Source organism: Aythya ferina, assembly GCF_964211825.1.
Source record: "Aythya ferina genome assembly, chromosome: 18".
NCBI classification, from domain to species: Eukaryota; Metazoa; Chordata; class Aves; order Anseriformes; family Anatidae; genus Aythya; species Aythya ferina.
The window spans coordinates 12,360,570-12,375,749 of record NC_140317.1 but is presented as its reverse complement, the minus strand read 5'-3'; the positions used below and the strand labels follow the sequence as shown (position 1 = coordinate 12,375,749).

Here is a 15,180-nt window from a genome sequence, read left to right as displayed (position 1 = left end):
ATCAGAACTAGAAAGGTGAAAAAATTATCTTCTACATATTACATTTTAGATTCCAGCTCAATATCTAGGTTTGCTCAGATTAAGGGATTTACTGTTCTGGGAATTAAATATCTGCTTCTTCAGAGAGCCGAAATAGTACACAGTACAATACAACTCTTTGCAAATTGCCCTTCATACAAATCATATTCCAAATATTGCTGTTGCTGTAAATAATGCAGCAGCATTAAATAATGCTGTAGTGAAAGAAATTGAACGATAAACCAAAGAAAGATGTTACAGAATGACATACCAAGTTAATTGGGCAGAAAGATGCAAAAGCCTGCTGGAGATAGCAGGAGCTTTCAAAGAACAATATTGTTCCCCAACAGCAGGAGGATCACAAAGAGTTGTGGTGCTGGCTGAGGACACGGTGTGAGATATGCAGTATGTCCCCCCAGGTACATGGCTCCGTTGATTCATTCCTATCAGCACATTTCACTTGATCCTCTTAAAGTTATTTGTAGTCCAGAACAAAAAACTCCAGGTCACTCGCTAGACTCGGTTAGAACAGGCAGAAGCATACAGACGTCGCAGACAATGGTAAACAGCTGAGTCACTGCATCTTCAAGAGTTACTTGGCTTTTGGAGATACTCGTAGTAACTTACAATGCTTACGCTTGCTTTGACTCCTGCAAAGTGAGTTAATTTGACCAGTTTCTGGTGTAGATACATAGTGCCTTTGGATAGGTATGTTTTGCTTGTAAAACATAGGCTTAAGTCGTAGATAATAATAAGCCTTTGATAAGTCTTCTGTGACTCATGGCAAAGAGCTTCAGAGACATGAGGAATAACTTAGAGGGAAGGTTTTAAGAGAGCTAATGAGAAAACAGTTTTCCAACCCAGGCGTCAGGGACATGGAGTCTGACGTTACGGGAGCCTAGGCTAGAGTTTGTGCCAGGGAATGACAAACCTCTGAATAAGTAGGCAGCTATGTATTCCTCTCATAGCTTTACAGTCATTTTCGAATTACTTTTTTGCTTTTTCTACTGTAAAAATGAATCATGATGTTGTTTTTCTAAAATAGCTAGTCCAGTTACAAGACTAGTCACTCATCAAAACTCACAAGTGAGCACTTCCAGACATGCAAGGGACTGAGCCTGATGAGGCAGAGACACTTAATCTCTTCAAATCCTGAGAGAATGGTTGCTTCCCCTCTGGGACAGGGGAAGGGAAGGAGTAGGCTGCCTTCCAATCCAGCCTGTACCTGACAGCTCTTCACTGCCGAGGTGACTGCCATGACTGGGAGCCTTGCTTGTACGCCCATCTCCGCGCTGATGTGCTGGTGGTAGGACAGTCCTCAACTCCGCTGCATGAAAATGCTCCAGCTGCCTGCTTAAATTCTTCTCTTTAGAAGCTAAGGAAGTCACCATGCAGCAAAATTCCTTTAGGGGAACTTTTAGAAATACTGTGTTACATATATGTACAGGAAAATACATACATATATATATATATATATATATACAGGAAATATATATATATATATTTCTATATATATATAGAAATATATATATATATTGTATATACTGTATTTTCCTGTATATATATTTCTATATATATATAGAAATATATATACAGGAAAATACAGTTCTACCGTGGAACTACTTTTGTCATATGGTCACTGTTAGATCACTGCTGTCCAAGCAGTGCAATGTGGAGGAATTACAGGTTTGTTTCTGCTGGTTTTAATCCATGGAGACTTTGAAATCTAAGTGAACGTTCCACCTGGCTTGTGCAAGGCTAGCCACAGGTGACAATGAATGTGACTTGGCAAATACAATGACTGTAGCTTTTTTCTTTAACAAAAAAAAACCATTATTTGAATGGAGTGCAAAACCAGTAAACAAAAACCAGTGAAGGATCCGGCCAACAGAGGTTTGAGTTCAAGTTCCAGGGAGAATGTTTTCATCGAAACTCCATGGTGATGTGGAGAGAAGAATTAAATGCTATACAGGTTGCCTGAACTGAGGCTTGTAATTATTCTGAATAACTTAGTATTGTGCATGTGAGTTAAATCAGAACCATGAAGAAGCAGTGTTATTGCTTAATTTTTGTTGTTTTAACTATTTCATAAAGTCTTTGTGGGAATCCATAGCATGGGCTGTGATCCTGTTGAGACTTAACTGGTTTGTAGCAAACTGAAACTTGTTAAAAATGAGAACTCTTGGTACTGAGAGTTCAGTGTCCTCCTTGTCTTGTGATACAGAACTGTTTCAGTTCACGCCATCATTAATGTGGAAATGCAAAGGCTCTGTAAGGGTTGTTTCTGTTGGAAGGAAGTCTCCTCCAAACATTAAACCTGCTTACGCTGCAGTGTTTAATGCACAGTTTACATATATTGAGAGGTGTTTTGGATATTATGGTCTGTTCAGGCATTTTCTGTTGCTTCATCTCCATGGGAATGTGGCTGGATCAGTGCAGGCTCCTGAGCAGAGCTGCTCTTGGCAGAAGGGTGAGATATTTGGAGTTGTCTCATTTGCTTGACAGAAAATGTAAAAATGCTGTTCAGGTTTAAAACTGTTAACCTCAGCTGTTCCTGGTGTTGATGCTGGTGGGTGCCATGCTAACTCCTGCTTAGTGAGACATTTCCTACTACATCTAACCTAATGATTATGTGTATTGCTTATTGCACATAAAAAAAAAAATTGCTCTTTACTCTGCAGATTACACTCCCTTTATATTCCCTATTGATTGGCATTATTACGGTTGTATTTTTATCCGTGCAAATTCTGTAAAGAAGAGCTTGCTTGCAGAGCATTGTTATTCACTGCTGTTAAACGTAACAGAGGCAAAGCCAGACTCTACTCCAACATTCCAGTTGTTCGAGGCAAACTGTGCACTGAAGCAGGCAGAGAAACAAAAATAAAGATGTAAGCCTTTGTCATTAAAATGACAATTTTAATGACAATTAAAATTAAAACTCTTTTAATTCAGTCAGGCCCTTTTATTAAAGTAGATCGAGAACCCTACAGAATTCCTTTTGAAATATAACATTTTTGCAATTCCAGACTGACAGGCTAATGAGGTTTCATGTATGGAATTTATGGGCAAATGAAAGCTGGGTGAATAAATTCCTGTACATCCCATTTTATGTTCTGTGCTTTGAGAAAACTGATAGACAAAATCACTTATTAAATGGGGTTGCAGATTCATCCACTTCAGCCTTACTTCAGGGAAAGAAAAATTGATGTCAGTGAGAGAAATGCAGGTCAATTGTGTCCTTCTGAAGGGAAAGCACAAAACTCTTAATAAAACTGTCTGACAATTTCAGGAATGTAGTGTATAAGTTCGGGTTCACTTTGTACTGACATTCCAAATGTATGTTGCAACTATATATAAGGTAAGCTTAAAGATAAGACATATGGATCATTAATATTGACCCAACTATCCAGGAAGGAGACCCAGCTGTTACAGAAACAGGCAGAAATTAATATCCAGTTGGTGCATTGTTTTGAGCAGCAGATCTATGTCTCATGCACTGTCTAAAGTAAAAAGGCAACTCTGTTGGGAGCTGTGATCAGCGGTGTGTCATATGCTTATGATAGCGCCAGTCCCTTATCACATAAACGAGCCGCATGTATATTGTCACAATTCTACGCATCGGGGAGAAGGCTGTGCTCGTCTAAATTGTCTGAAGGACCCACTCGTATAAAGGCTACAGGGCTCCTGAAAAGTGCTGGGACACCCCTCACCCTACCCCACCCAAACCAATAAATAAATAAATATTTATATATATTGGGGGCGCAGACTTAGGAATTTTAGATATGCAGCTTTGTATATTGGAACCCAAATATAACAAGTTTGTAAGTGCCTGGAGAATAGCTCTTGATAGCTCTTGACTCGTGACAGCTGATTTTATGTTGGGTCAGGTAAATATTCCTTTTCCAATGCCTTTATTTTGCATTTCTGCTATAATATTTTGGGGGTTAACTGGACTAATCTGTCTCAGAGTTAGAGAAACTAAATTGAGTTTCAAAATATTCCTGTTTTCTGCACGGAATCTGGTTGAATATTGTTATGCGTATTTCTGCTTTTCTTCTTTATTGCTTGGCATTTATTGGTATGTTTACTCGCAGCTCTAGCATATCTTGCCTGATGGTTGTGCTGAGGACACCAACCATTCACTGGAGACATCACGTTTAGAGCCTTGGAGTGTTGAAAGGGGGGTTGCAGATACAGGATGAGGAACATTCTGTTTACAAGTACATTTTCTTGGCAATTGCTGGTAGCTAGAGAGGAAATGCAGATAGTCTGTTACTGGTTAAATGGGATTTTAATGAACTAATCTTTTTCAAAATGTTCATAGCGATGGTGGAGATTTTTAAAAGAAATCCTCTAACGGTCAAGTATAGACACAAGCAGTAAGCACTTGCTGCTTCACTCTCATTCAGGTAAATACCAAAGAGATCTGTGGTGAGGGCAGAAAGGGTGTTTTTCGCTAAGTCTAATGCGATTTGGTTTTATTTCCTTAACTTTGAGGATCCAAGGGCTTGACCGAAATAGCTGAGATCTAAGCTTATTTACATCTTGCCTACAGTGCAGCTCCCTAGGGAAGTGCTAAGTGACACCTGTACAACACATTTACTATGTGAAAATGGGTGTTTATACTTGACCCTCAAAGGTGTGCACATCTCGCTGTTGCCACTGTGCCAAGCATTTCCTACAATTTCTGCGTTTCTTAAGCATCCTGAATGTCCAGAGGTAGGGGGGAAGCTTTCTGCTGCTTAATCCAACCATCTGTAATCAAAAGCTTTGTGGTTAGGAGAAATCCTTGCAAAAAGGAGGCAAAGGTATTTGTTTGCCCTGTGGCCAATGCACTCTGCTGCCACTCGAGATCCTGCTCATCAGCTGTGGGTCTCTTGCTGCCTGGCCCGGAGGAGGCTGGCAGTGCTGCACAGGGCTCATGCTTCTTTGACACCGTCTTGCAACAGCTTGCAGCTCTGTCCTATTAATCTGTGAGCTTGTAAAATATCGCTGAGTGAGGTTAGGTCAAATCATAACTCAGATGAGAGGCTTCCAAAGTAAATACAAAATACTGTGTGACATGTTGATAGGTGGAACCATTCTTTCTTTATAGAAAACAAATGTTTCACAGCCCAAAGTTGTGCTGGCTCTGTTTTAATCCTTTCAGATATGTCATAATGTAGAGGCATTGAGCAGAAAAGTTAGAAAGTGTTTTGGCATCCACAGTCTACAGGGAGACTCCAATCTGATTCCAATAACCTAATTCTGCTGTGCTGAAATCTGCTTGCAGTTTTTGTTCGGGAGCAGTGTTTCCCTGTGTGGTTCTGTAATGCAATGTCGCAAGATTTTTATGTTTTAAAAGATTTTATAGAGGCTTCACTCTAGCATTCATAGATAGTTTTATGATTTCTTTTTTTAATGAGGGATAGCATGTGCATCAATAAAGCAGTCTAGAGACCACTTAGGTTTTCAGAGCTCATCCCTGTTCTTGGCAATAATGGATATCCTGCAGGCAATGGATACCACAAGGAAAACTGGAGGGTCCTCAAGGTTTCAAGAACGAGCTATGCACAGCTTGATCTTTAAAGAAGTAATCGCTGTAAATTGTAACTTTTCCAAGGGAGGAGCCTTTTGGATGCGGGTGTGGTGGTGAAAGGAAGGACACTTGCTGCAATAATTCCAGCTCCTGCTGGATGCGGAGAGGTTTACCAGGACATCAAACCCCCCAGTACCACCCAGCCTGCAGAGCCTTGTGTTCCAGCACAGGCTGAAGCGTGGGGGTTAAACATCGACTTGTTAGGCTGGTGGGTCAGGTCACATCTTCCTTAAACAGCAGATAATAGATTTCTGAAATGCTGGGGAAGTGGGCTGGGAACGAAGTCACTTCCCAAATGAATTAGCTGCTTTTTCTTCCCAGAACAATTGCTTTCTGATTCTGCTCTCTGGGCCACAAAACACATCCCCAGGAGCTTTGGAGGAGGGAGGCAAGCAGTGGGAAGCCCTGCTGGCGGTCGTGCTGCCTTCCCACGTGTGCCTGGCTTTAGCTGCTGATGGGATTTCTCGAGCAGCAAACACTCCTGCTAACGGGCTTTGTGTCTTCCAGAGCTGGCGTTTCTGAAGTAGCGGTATTTGCAATGCTGAGGAAGTGGAGTCAGCATTTTTTTTTAATTAAATAACTGAGGTGCTTGAACTTGACACATCCCTCTCGGTGTCTGCCTCTCTCTCTTGCCCTGCGTGCTGTGCCAGGGAAGCCCGGCCCGCGCTGATCATTATTCCAGGAGCGTGCTCCTGCCTCCTCGGCGCTCCCCAGAGACCGTGCTGGGTGGCTGTGAACCCTTTTCCCTCCGCTGTGCCTCGGAAAACTTGTCACCGTGACAGTTCCAACACCCCAGGTTTGACACCTGATGATGGAAATCGTCGCATAATCATGAGTGTGACAAAAATTGAGGGCCTTGTTCGACTCCTATTATGCTGTGGCAAAGTTTTCTACCCAAACACTATTTTAAAAGCAGAAGCATTGTAATAAAGAAACCTTCTTCCACATTCTTTCCGCTGAACCTTGTCATTAAATATTCAATTTGTATGTTTTATTTTTATTCTCTCCTCCACAGGTTTTGTATGCAGAAGAGTGTCAGACTGGTGCCAGGAGTCACACTGGATTTGATAGAGAAGTAAGCCAAATTTTATGATTTTTTTTTTCCCGTTGCTCAATCTCCTGGTTATTTCTAGCATTTCTCCTGTTTGTCTGAGAGGAAATTTCTTCGGAAAGCTTTCTGCAGAGTCCCTCCGTGTTGAATTTGTCATTTCTTGTCCTACCACATGCATTTGGGGCCTAGGCCCCAGGGGTGGGCACGGCACAGGGGTCGCAGCTCTCCTGCACTGGGCCCAGTCCGGCCTGGGGAATGGGAGCTGTGGGCACGGGTCACAGCCCAGGGGTCCCGTGCTGAGCAGCCACACGTGGCTGGTCCTGGCGTGCTCTGACAGCAGAGATGCACTCACGAGCTGTACGCCCCACATCAGCAAACCCAACACGAGCAGAACAACGCTTACCACTTCTCATTTCGTCACAGTGCTGTCCTATTATGCTTTGTCTGATCGTGTTATGTTTCAGACTTAGCACCACTGAAATGTGCTATAATCCTTTTACCCAAACAGTATTTGAGCATAATTACTGGTTCTCAGGCAGCTGAGGCAAACCAATTAGGTAGAAAACTGTTCTTAAATCTACTGCAGTTTATACCAACAAGCTAGCCTCTGAAATAATAATTGGCCACTGTAGTCCCTGCTGGGTTTTAAGATTTTTATTTTTTTAATGGGAAGCATGTTCTTAAAGTCAGGGCAGTAGATGCAGGCATTCTAACTCCTTGCAGATTATTTTTGAATATCCTATTCTTGGAACTTTGATACGCACACACAAACTGGCAGTGATTAATGCAAGATCGTTCAATTTCTGAGGAATTTTGACTCTAGAAATATCATTGTCAGGATTAATTAGAACAGGCCATATGTCTACACTTCTGACACATGGATGCCCACAGTCCAGTTATCTTTTGTCTGAGATGAAAACTGTAGAATTGAAGGGCACCCTGAAAGGGGTTAGGAGAGCAGGAACCTGGATAATAAGTGTGTATTCAAAACAGAAATACATTATCATAATTTCTTGTTTTTTCTAATAAGCTTCTGTATGGTGTAGCAAAGTACAGCCATCATTCATTGCTCGTGCTGCCAATAGCAAATGATCTGTTACAGCAGATAATGAGGGTAAGGTTGCATTAGCTAAAATTTCTTGTTCAGGTTTTGCTTTAGTAAATCATTCCCTTAAGTAACTTTCATGCTTTACATTCAGAGGAGGTTAAAGATGCTTCTCAATGCCATTAGTTCTTCCACAACATGTATTTTAGAGAAGGCTTATCAGTATTATCTGGGTCTTTAATCATGCTGATTTTATGTGTGAAAATGTGATCATCTTACCTCAGTTGGGGAAACTAAGTACTGATTCTTGTAAAACTGCATTTCAGGGCACTAATCTTACCAAAATAGAAATCTTTTTCAACTTTCAGGGGTAGACACAAGACTTGTAACACTGACAAGCAGATGCATAGGTATAGGTGGTATTTATTTCTTGAGTTCAGTTGTTGGTTGCCTTAATGCAGTACCTGGTTATTCAGGCCACGTATCCAGAGGCTGCTGAACTGGGATGTAGATGAAGTTGTTTCCAGGTCTGGACCAGCACGCTCACAACAACAGATTGTTTTAGAAACCATTTTAGGGAGCTTATTTGAAGAAATAGAAAAGACCTCACCTCATTTTGTGTAATAAAAAGGACAATGCACAAAAGTCAGGAATTTCTGTAAACAATTAAAAGAATTAATTTGTTTCTTTGGAGCTGTCGAGCATTCTCTGTATGTCTTGTATCTCGGGGCTGTGCTGAGTTTTCAGGTTCTTTCTGATTGTCACTGTTTGCTCAGCAAGGCTTGCCCTCAGTTGCTGCGTGCTTCCAAAGTGTTCAGTGCAGCCTTTGAACTTGTGCAGTCTGCATGGGGCATAAGAGTTTCTACTGCTTGGTACTTTCCTCCAAGTTACATTATGCAACTGGCAGAATGAAAAAATGAGAGGTGTTTACATAATCTCTAGAGCATAAATGAATCTGGAAATACAGGCGTCCTGTAATGCTCCGCAAGCTGGGTGACATGTTGATATATTTCTATGCATCTGTTTTGTTTTCTGATTGTTCTGAGAAAAATAAAGCTGGCATTGCCCACCACAGCTATCAGAGAAAGTTAGAGCAGTTTCCAGCTGTGTGTCAGTCTAGGAAGGGATCCACTGCTGGATTTTCTCTGAAAGCCATCAGTGAAAATGTGGTGGCTTTTGTCTGACTGTCAAGGAGATGAGAAGCAGGAAGGAAATCCAAGGGCTTGCTTTGCCTGCGTACTCGTTATTTAATGGGAGAAAGGTGTGTGGTTCCCTGACCATTGTTTAAACGAACAGAGCTAAGGGGCTGTTGTTTTGGCCAGCTCTGGCTGTGGGACACCACGGGTAAGCAGAAGTTCGTCCTGAAGCAGTGGGCTCCTTATCAGTGCAGGCTGAGGTCGCCTCAGGTCACTGAATAAATGTGTTCTAGAACAATGGCTATATTATGTTGATTATAATTAATGCATTGCTACAAGAGTGTGTCTAATCAAAGAACATATGGTAAGGGTCAGGGAGAGTCTGAGCCAGGTAGCTGAGGAATCAGCTTCTCAGAACATTTGATGTGCTGTTGAGGGTGGAAAAACTCTTTAAATAATAGGCTACTGAAAATAAATATTATTCAGGATTCTTGATTCTTGTTGATTATACACAGCACGCATGGATTCTGTAGGATCACAGCATGGTCTAGGTTGGAATAGACCTTCAAAATCACCAAGTCTAAAGCTTTAAAAGCTGTCTTCGTGAAAAGACTACTGGAAATAAGTTTCTGTAGGGTATCAGATATTTAAACCTCCTCATCATAATCTGCTGCGTATTACCAGTTGTAGAAAGCATGTGTTATTTTATTGTAGTCCCAAGATAGGCCTAAAATACCTCCTGGGTTGCCTATGTTTATATTGTAATTTATAGTTTAGTTGTCTTTGAAACTGGGGAAAGAGCTTATATTCTAATTAGGCTGCAGACTTTGAGATGAAATTAGTCTGCACCTTCTTTGAGCGGCCCAAATTTCTAATTATCTAGGCTAAAGCAGCATCCTGATGAATAAATATGTGGTGTATCCTGATGTGCATTTATATTGCAGTTCTGCTGAGATGAAGCCAAAACAATCCCTAATTTAGAAATAAAGGTCTTTGCTGGAGCCAGGCAGTAAAATGTAAAGGAAAAAAAAAAGAAGGAAAATCTCATGTTGGTGGAGTGCTAAGAATTTAGGAAGCTGTGGCTGCCACTTCAAGAGACCGTCTCCTGTGGCAGCACTGATGTCAGGCATTCCTGCGGGCTGGGTTGGTCTTTTCTGCTCCATGGCAAGTTGTCTTGTCAGCTGTGTCAGCGTAACTTACTGCGGGGCTCCTCAAAGGAACTGGTGCTCTGTTCTGCCTTTAATTTTTTTTTTGGGAAATGTCCTAGGGAGTGGTGTAACTTGGTGTAGGGTGGGGATATGAAGCTGGGTACCAAGGATTGGGGTTTACGAGGACACGTTACTCTATATTGCTGCATCAGGCTCTCTCCCACGAAATCACATTCTCAACAGAGTGAGAACAGCATCGTATATTGCTTTCCTGGGATTTTTTCCCCAGGCCCATTTGGTACTTGGCAAAGGGAGGGAAATGTTGTCCCTTGCTGTCAGGGTTTTGTTACAAAGGACCTGTTGTGAATGTCAGCTCTGAGTCATGCAGGCAGGAGCAGCGCGGGAGAAACTTGCCTTGCTGCAGCACATGCTGTTACCTGCTCTGCAAGCAGAGAGCCCATCTTGGGGCTGTCACTCAGCACCAGAAAATCCATTTATAAAAATCACTAGAAATAATAAACTCGAGACTAAAATTAATTTAGGTATTACGGACTGCCACGAACTAAACATTACTGATGTTTTAGCATTTATCGATTACTGATGGGTGATCATTGAGTAGGAGCCAATTTAAAGAGGTAGGAAAAGCAAAATCCCTAAATATCAACAGCCAAAATAATGTAATTGGAGAAAATGCAGAAATTTTGCTGTAGTGTAACAAATATCTTCTGTGCATGCCCTCAGAACTTAACTAATCAGTTGCCTTACAGAATGGTAAATTGAGGGCAGGTGATGGAGTGCAGCTGGTTACTATCATATTTTTCCAGGTGATCCCAGTTGATGTGCAATTTGAAATTAGAATTATTTAATTAACCATGCGATAGTCCAACTTCTGAAATACTGCTACCTGTTTATTAATATAGATTTAATAATTCCAAGTTGATTTTTTTTATGTGATTCAATTGATTATTACTTGATTTATACTTTGAAATCTAATTCTTAGCTTGCCTTTGGATTGAATTTAGGCAGCTTTCAGCCGCTTTTTTCTTCTGGAAAATTCAGTGCAAGGCATTAGAGTGCATATTTCAGAATGTAAGTGTTTGGGTAAGTACTGTTTAGTCACGGTGTAACAGGGATAGTGTGCCACGCTACCTGTCTGTAATACGTGGCTCATTAGTACACGAGTTCAGGGAAAACTTTGCTTTTGAAGATGTTATTCCAAAAAGTTTCTGTTCTTTAATAAATCTGGTTTTATTGAAATGGAGTATTTAATTTTATCACCATTGTTACAGGCTATCAGTCTCTAGTGTAGGCAAAGTCTATTGTGTATACAAACTGAAGATCACACTCAACAGCATGGTTTTCATGGCAACACCTCTTTCATATCTTTATACGGAAAGATGACGGGATTGAAAAGTAGCATACAAAGCCTTGCAGCCCTCTCGAACGAATGATTTCAGAAGCTCAAATGTTTTGTCTTTCTCAAGTAGTTTGCCAAGGTTTCAGGCGCCCAATCCCAGCACGCCTGTGCCATTTGTGTTATTTGTGACAAGAACGTGTCTCTGAGCACAGTGGCTGTGTTGAGCGTTTCTAAGCAGTTCATGCCAGTTCAAGAGATTGCCAAAGCACATACGCTGCGCATGTTATTGTTTTACAGTTCTCTATGATACATTCTCTCCTTTTTTTCCTGAAAGAATAAAAAGTGAAATCTACTTACAATTTTTTTTCCCAAACTAAAATTATTGTGAATGTCTGCAGGTACAAATCAATGCAGATGCATTTTGTTTCCTGAAGTCCAAGTATCATATTGCATATCTCAACGTTATATGTATTACATTACAAAAGTGGAGGTAATGATGGAACCCATCCACAGGGAAAATCTGGCATCCTTTGAAGTAAATGCTTCCCCTGTAATTAAAGTGATTCATGGGATTTTGCTAAATTTCTGACAAGGACATTGATGTTACACCTAGCACAAGCTCTTTAGTGACCCTGACATTTTGTAGTCTTCACTTTTCACAATAGACTGCAGTGATTTAGGTCTTTGTAAAGGCGTCTGTCAGGAAGTTGATGGAAGTAGCAATTGAGAGTCCAGAGATGTTAAATTGAAGCCAGCAGCTGAGACAGCCTGCCCTTTTTTCCTTTTCTTACTCTCCCTCAAAAATAGATTTTACAAATGAAACCTGCTTTGTCCTTACTGTCAAAGGCTCTCTGGTGATTGTCAAACCATAATGTGAAAGGCACCAGGAGAAGTGGTACCAAGACATAACGGGAAAATACGTTGTGGACCTTTGTAACTTGTGGACCTTTGCAGCTTTCTGGCTGTGTAGACGCATGTCCAAATAGAAATTAAAAGAAGCTTTAGTTTAGAATCATAGGACAAGTTTGAAAGAGTTCATTGTGCAAGGGATATATACTTAGTCCCCCAGACATAATTCATCTGGAAAATGGCATTTTTATAGTGGAACTCAAAACAGCATTAGTAAAGCAACCTCTGCTCTTTAGGAGAGGTATAGCTGATGATTAAATAATAATAATAATTTCAAATAGTTCCTTATAACTATGGTACAGAAACAGATTGCTGTATTTCTCTCTTGTGATCTTCTTGTATATGTGGTGGGGTTTTTTAATGTCATGCTGTGGTGGAGCTCTCCTAACATGTGGGAAACCTCTGAGTTTCAGTGCAGGGAGACAGAATTCATCTGATGTGTTCAGCTGATGGTCAGCTGATTCATTGCCCTACCATTAGAGTATTTTTGCAGTCTGAGAGTTAAGAATCATTCTTCCGTGATCTGTGGAAGTTTAAACTTGTAATGCTCAAAGATGATCAAGATCTACTGTAATTGAATAGTACTGTGTTAAAATCCCCTCCTTCAATCATTCAATTTTTCATTTGAGTAGTACAAGCTGTCCTCTAGTTTCTGGGATGAGAGTTTGAGTAGTCCAATCTCGGAGCGGAAAACACATTGTATTTATTTTCATCTGCCGATTTATAGTGCTGACTGTTCCAACTTTAATTGATTCCTGTGTGCAGCACAGAGAACAGCACTGCTGCCAATTTCCTTCTAATGGCTGCTTTCTAGTTCCAGTCCAAAATCTGAAAGCTCTGGTAGGGTTTTGTGCCGTTATTGAAATGTATTGCCTTTCATTCTTGTGTTATTCCTCACTCTCTCTACCCTCACCATTAACACCTAATGCATAGGTTTTTAAAGCACTGAACAGCATTAATCTTCACACTACTGGAGCTGGGTACCAAATCAGTATCTTCCTGAATATATATGAGAGCAGAGAGAAAATGAACTCACCTGATGCCATGTAAGATATGCGAATGACATCCTGTTAATTTCTGCTTCTTGACTGCAGTCCCTGGTAGCTAGCTGTATTTTCTACAGATCTTGCAGCCAGTCTTAGAAAGCACTGATGCATAGTGCAAAAATACCAAATGTACTTTAAAATCCCAAATAAAACCTATGCTATACTAATAGGTAGTCATTTTAATCCTTTCAGTGCAAAAATATGAAGCGTGCCTTGTTCCATAAGAAAGCAGATTATTCTAGTCACAAGGACTTTCTAAGTCTGGGCTGCTAGAAGCAACTTTGGCTTTCAGCCTGTCATTTCTGCTTAGTGTGATCAGTAAGATAAGTATCAATGCACAATTTGCATTTAATAAAGATAATCTAATATGAACTGTAAGCAGAACTCTCCATCTGGTGTAAAGATTTGAACTCCACCATGGAAATGCTGTTTCTATTTCCACTGAAAACTGGCTTGAAAGTGGCCATCAAGAGGTTTAAGCTCAGCATTTGGCTTGCTAGGGAATCTCAACAAGGAATGCTTTGGTTTCTGGTTAATAAAATTCCAACTTAGGAAATGCTGTTATTTTGCTGCAGAGGGTGTTCTGCAATGCAAATATTTGTGTGAAAACCTCATAAGAGCAGTTGTGTGGCCTTGTGTTCCCTCTGCTTGCTCTGGGGGAATCAGTTAACAAACACTGTTTCAGAGATGTGTATTTTTCCTCTGATATCAGGACAGACAGGATTTTTCTTATAATATGTTAATGTCTAGCAGTTTCAGAGCTGTCTTTATGCAAGGGAATATGCTTCATCTGAACCTGCATGGGAAATAATGCCGCCATACGTAGCAGAACAACTTACCACAGACAAAGCACTTGCTCTTCATATAGATTGTCTTGATATTTTTAATACGTAAAAACTTCTTGTGAGAAGCACAAAAGCATTAGAAAACACATCTGAGACAGGTGCTCGGGATGGAGCCAGAAGCTGTGAGATGCTGAAGTTCGCAGCCACTTCTCTTCCTTTGAGTAACCTTGTACGTGTGGATTTTGAGTCACGGTAGACTTTTTTGTCTGGTCTCTTAGACCACAGAAGGAGCATTGGTCCTGTAGTTCCTTCGGGCCTCTTGTTAAGGATGAGCAAATACAGCGGGAGTTCAGCTCCTGGATGAAATAAATTTGGGTGACTTTTTTCAGTCTACAAAAGCAAGCACCTCATGAGTGCCAAACCAGACTGGTGTCTTTCTCTCCTTTGGATGTGGAGCATGCCTAGGCAATGCCGTACCGCGTCATCAGTTCATACTGACAAGTGAGCAGCTAATTTTGGCTACTGCAGAAAGCTTTCAGATTCAAATCTGTCTCTCCATGGACTGCAGGCTGAACCTCTTCAGTTTCTATCGTGTGTCGTTGGGATGCTGCAGAAGAGGTCTGTGCTGTTCTGCCTGCGCTGAACGTGCTCCTGTCAGGCTGCTGTCTCTGCTGTATTGACGCTTGGAGTAATAAATGTTAATCCCAGTGGGAACAGTCACGTTATCTGCTCTGCCCTTCTGCATGTCTCAGGCTACAGAATTTACCTGGCTACCCCTCAGCAGGGCTGAAATAGCTGATGCTCCTCTGAATTATGTATAGCTTAAACCTCTGAAACACAAAGGCTCAGTTGCTTCCCTTTCTTTTACCAGTTAAATGCTCTTCTTTCTTCATCTCCTAGTGCAAAGTATTTGTTAGCAGCAGGATTTTTCCCTCTTGTGGGTGTTCATCCACAGTGTTCAAGTTGTTCCTTGGTGTAGGAATGACCTTAAATTTCTCAGTGTGACATCAATTGAATGTCGTGGGTTTTTTTAGCTTTTCCTGCACCTGATATGTTTTGTATGTCCCATTTTAAATGAATGCCAAAGCATGACTACTAGGCACAGCA

At 41.0% G+C, this 15,180-nt stretch overlaps 1 protein-coding gene across 4 annotated transcripts in view; it reads left to right on the top strand.

Moving 5' to 3' along the window:
- RPTOR (regulatory associated protein of MTOR complex 1) overlaps positions 1–15,180 on the top strand; it is a 135,992-nt gene that overhangs the window by 44,024 nt on the left and 76,788 nt on the right. For all 4 annotated transcript variants that reach the window (XM_084492694.1, XM_084492693.1, XM_084492692.1 and 1 more), the window contains exon 7: positions 6,612–6,671. In XM_084492694.1, the coding sequence (XP_084348820.1) occupies positions 6,612–6,671 (60 nt within the window). The remainder of the gene's footprint in view (positions 1–6,611; positions 6,672–15,180) is intronic.